At 53.6% G+C, this 4,118-nt stretch overlaps 1 protein-coding gene across 1 annotated transcript in view; it reads right to left on the bottom strand.

Moving 5' to 3' along the window:
• Positions 1-1,230: 1,230 nt before the first annotated feature.
• Positions 1,231-4,118, bottom strand: part of BPIFB3 (BPI fold containing family B member 3) — an 18,739-nt gene continuing 15,851 nt past the window's right edge. Inside the window, exons 12-15 of the mRNA XM_014456572.2 lie at positions 3,536-3,630; positions 2,713-2,776; positions 2,095-2,171; positions 1,231-1,282 (exon numbers count right to left, since the gene is read on the bottom strand). Of these exons, the coding sequence (XP_014312058.1) occupies positions 1,253-1,282; positions 2,095-2,171; positions 2,713-2,776; positions 3,536-3,630 (266 nt within the window). The 3' untranslated portion in view covers positions 1,231-1,252. The remainder of the gene's footprint in view (positions 1,283-2,094; positions 2,172-2,712; positions 2,777-3,535; positions 3,631-4,118) is intronic.

Below are 4,118 nucleotides of genomic sequence, written 5' to 3'. Positions count from 1 at the left end.
GTGCTGGGATGGGATCTGAACACAGACAGCTACCTCAGGCCGCTCATTCAACCTCAGCGCTGCCCTGGATGCAGTCAGGAGACGATGGACGTGAGAAAGGAGTCAGAGATAAAGCCTAACATGTCACTTACTGAGTAGAAGGTGCCAGTATTTACAGAGTGGGTGGGTGGGAGGATGAGAGGAAGGGAGGGAGGGAGGATGAATGAATAGATGGGAGGATGGATGGGTGGATGGAAGGATGGTCACAGGGTCATTACTAGTGGGCAAACCTCAAGATGGGCTCCAACTCTCCTGTGTCCCCCCAAATCCTCAGAGTCAGTCTTAAAAACTTTGTTGGCACCTCTTTACTTATAAGTGCCATCTTGAGGCCATTTCCCAGAAACGAGGATGTTCATCCTGAAAGCGGGGAAGAGCCCAGAACCAGGAGGCAGGTTTCCCATCCCAACTCTGCCACCATGTGCCACTGGACCGGCCAGACCCCCTGCCTGGCACCTGTTTCCCCGTCCGCACCATGAGCTTTTGGCATAACTGTGCTCTCAGGGGGGTGAAGTGCAGCTCATAGGGATCCTCCAGGACCAGGTCTCTTTGCCTCCTGGAATGTTGGCTCCTTTTCTCCCTGGAAAACTCCTATTCATCTTTCAAAACTCAGCTCAGATGTACTACTGAGAAGTGTCCCAAAGTCAGAGAGACAGAGACAGACAGAGACTCAGACAGACTGAGAGACAGAATGAAGGAAGAGGTATTTAGAAAAACGGAGCGAGGAGGGGGGAAGGGAGTAAGGAGGGGGACACAGGGAGCTCGGGGCAGAGGTGGAGGGAGGTGGTACAAGACACAGGCCAACCAGGTAAGCTTGCGACACAAAGCTACAATGACTCGGCCCCAAGTCCCCTCACCTCCCAGGAGCCCTTGCCTGGAGCGCAGGAGGGCACCAGAGGCAGAGGCCAAGGTGGCCTTTGTGGGCCTGGGAACAGACTAGCCAGGAGATGCTGACACAGACGGTTTATTGAAAGCCAGGGACTGGCCACGGTGGCCCCAGAGCTCTCTCTGAAGCAGAGTCCTGTGGCTAGCCCTGCAGTCCCCACCCAGGCCGGGCACAGCTGCAGGGCCAGAGCGCCTGGGTGGGCCTAGGCACATAAGGGACATTTATACAGTCACTGACACAGGCTAGAGACTGGGAGGGAAACTGAGGCAGAGTACGCAGGTCGGCAGGACTTTGGCAGTCAACAGGGAGGGGTAGTGGCCATCTCTCAGCTCAGGATGCCACAGTCAGCACAACAGCATTCTGCAAGGAGCAACGGTTCTTGGTTAGGCTCTCTGAGTCCCTGTGCCCAACACACCTGCCCTGCCCTCCCACCTCCACCCCAGTCTCTGCATCCACGTCTGTGCCCGCCCATGGCTTGAGGTTAGCACTGTACCTGGCACACAGCAGGCACTCATTAAGTGAATGAACGAACAAATAAATGAATGATTAGTAAATGACATCCAGCATGAGAGAGGTCATTGACTTACTGACTTTATGACTTAAGAGACCCAAGTTCAAGTGCCATTTATCCATTTATTTACTGTGTTGAACTTGGGCCAGAAATTTGACCTCCCTCAGTCTTGGTTCTCATCTGAGAAATGGGTCTAAAACTCTCTGCTCTGTCTACCTCCCAGAACTGCTCCAAAACTCAAAGTTGTGCTGGGTTGAAAACGGATTGTGAGGCTATGTCTATAGTCAACAAGAAAAGTGTCATGATCTATTAGCCACGCCTGCCACAGGCACAGGACAAGGAGGGACAGCACATGTGTTTGCCACCCCTGGGCCAAGGGAACTGCCATCCTGTGAGTGAATCTGAGATCCCACCCTAGAGGCCACACATGGGTCTAATTGACCAGGAAAGAACTCTGTGATTGACCGACAATGCCTGCCATGGGCTAGGAAGGAAGGAGTGGCAGCACTTGTGTCATCTGTTTGCCATTCCCTGAGCAATTGGGAAAACGGTGCATGGGCAGACCAGGTGATGAGCAGAGCATCCCCTAATGAGTTCCAAGCAAGGCTCTGCACAAACACGCGTAAGGCCCACCTAGACCACACCTGCACGGGAGACTCACCTCGATGACCTCCAGGACCGCGTGGGCAAAATCGACATTGAGAACCTTGGGCAGGGGGATACCAACATCCAGGTCCACTGTGAAGAGGAAAGGGTTGAAAGCAAAGCTATGTGTGTGGGGGGCGGGGGGCGGGCAGGGTGGGACCTGCTGACCTTATCCCACCACTTCCCTTGAGCCAGCCATTTCTCTTCCTGGGGACTCCGTTTTTCTTATTGGCAGACTCCTACTTGTCCTACTAAACTCAAATGAAAATGTCCCTTTGCTGTACTGTCATCAGTGGCCCCTCAGCAGAGCCTCCTTGAGGTTCTGTCAGCCCCTTGCACATTCGGGGCCATATAGTCTAAGCACCTGCTTATATGAGCACTTCCCTCTGGATTGTGAGCTTGAGGAGAGGAACCAGGTCAGATAGCTCTTGGGGCCCAGAGTCTGGTGGGATGTAGATGCTGGTCAGTGTTGTGTAAATGGAAATATTGGTGCCTCAATTTCTGCATCTTGGAAATGGGCATCAACCCCTCTCCAACCTCCGTCTCTCTCAGAACAAGGAAAGAGGCAATAGATTTGGCAGTCCCAAGTTCAGACACCCCACGTGTCCAAAAGGACAGCAAAGGCCACCCATACCGTTGAGCTTCGGCACATACGCCACCCGGACCACATCACTGAGCCACTCTTCTAAATGGGCCACCTGCAACAGAGCATAGGGAGGGCGGGAGGTGGCTTTACAGGGAGCAGCGCACTCCTTCCCAGGGAGGGAAGTCCAAGGTCCAGCTGCCCCAGCCTCCCCCACGCCTGGGGACACAGCTCCTAGTGGGCACAGACCTGCTGGGGTGGAATGTCTACCAGTGACCCCACAGGGGACTGAGTTAGGACAGCTCCACCCTGGGCCCCATGAGCTTCGAAGAGCTGCCTTCCTGGAGGAGGGCTCTGTGGAGCCTGGAGTGGGGCCTGTGCCTGAGAAAGAAAGAGGAGAAGGTACCCAGCTCCAGTAGACTCTGTGTGGTCTGATCTTAGGTTCCTGCCAACTTAAGAACCCTTAGAATGTCTAGAACCTGAGACGATCATGAGATTCCAGAACCACAGAACTCTGTGAGAAGCAGAAAACTAAGAGCTCTGTGGGGCTCTGAAATATTAGAATTTTCTGAGTTCAGGTGCCTTATTACTTGTGTGAAGTTCCAGAATTTTGAACCTTTGTGGGATTCTGGAAATTTATGACTTTGTAAGGTTCCAAGACATTGATAGGTCATGAGATTCAGATTCACTGTCCTCAGGTGATCTCACACACACACACACACACACACACACACACACACACACACTAATGTTTGTTCCAGAGCTCAGACTGAGGCCAAATCAGTCACCTGGCCCATGACTCATCCCACCTCCTGTCCAGCCCCACTAGAAGACGCTCACCACTGCCAAGCTGCTCACCCTCCCAGGAACTTACATCAAAGGGGTGGACAAAGGAAGAGGCCAGCTTGACACTGAGCCTGTTGGAGAGAAGAGAGATATTGGGGGCCCCAGCCTCCACCCCAACACCCACTGACAGTGCTCTGCCCCACCCCACCCCACAGCCTGCCCCACCCCTAGCTCTCCAGCATCAGAAAACAGGGTTAAGGCCCAACTCTGTCTCTATCCAGCCTTAACTCAGAGACTCAGTTTTCCCACCTGTAAAATGGACCTGAAGGGATCTAACCTACTTCTGAGATATCATGACCACCACCTCCGACTCCGTGGTCTTGGAGCCTCAGTCTGACTCCCAGTTGTTTGACTCTGGGCGAGTGGGTGGACCTCTCTAAAGAGTGGCTCTCCGTAGACTGAGCACTGGACATAGGGTGCTCTGTATCCAGCAGGCACACTAAAAGGCCGCAAGCCACTAGTGGAATCACCAGCTGGCACAAACGCAGGTCCACAGCCCGGACCCCTGGGCCACGGAAGCTCTATCTTCATGAATGGGCTGGAGACGTGTACTGCCACCCACGAAAGGGGCAGAAAGAACTCACGGCCAAAAGTGGAGGTTAGAAATTGGG

The sequence above is a fragment of the Myotis lucifugus genome, unplaced genomic scaffold, assembly GCF_000147115.1.
Source record: "Myotis lucifugus unplaced genomic scaffold, Myoluc2.0 scaffold_60, whole genome shotgun sequence".
In the NCBI taxonomy this organism is placed as follows: Eukaryota; Metazoa; Chordata; class Mammalia; order Chiroptera; family Vespertilionidae; genus Myotis; species Myotis lucifugus.
The sequence above is the reverse complement of the archived record's forward strand: the minus strand, read 5'-3'. Positions and strand labels throughout refer to the sequence as shown.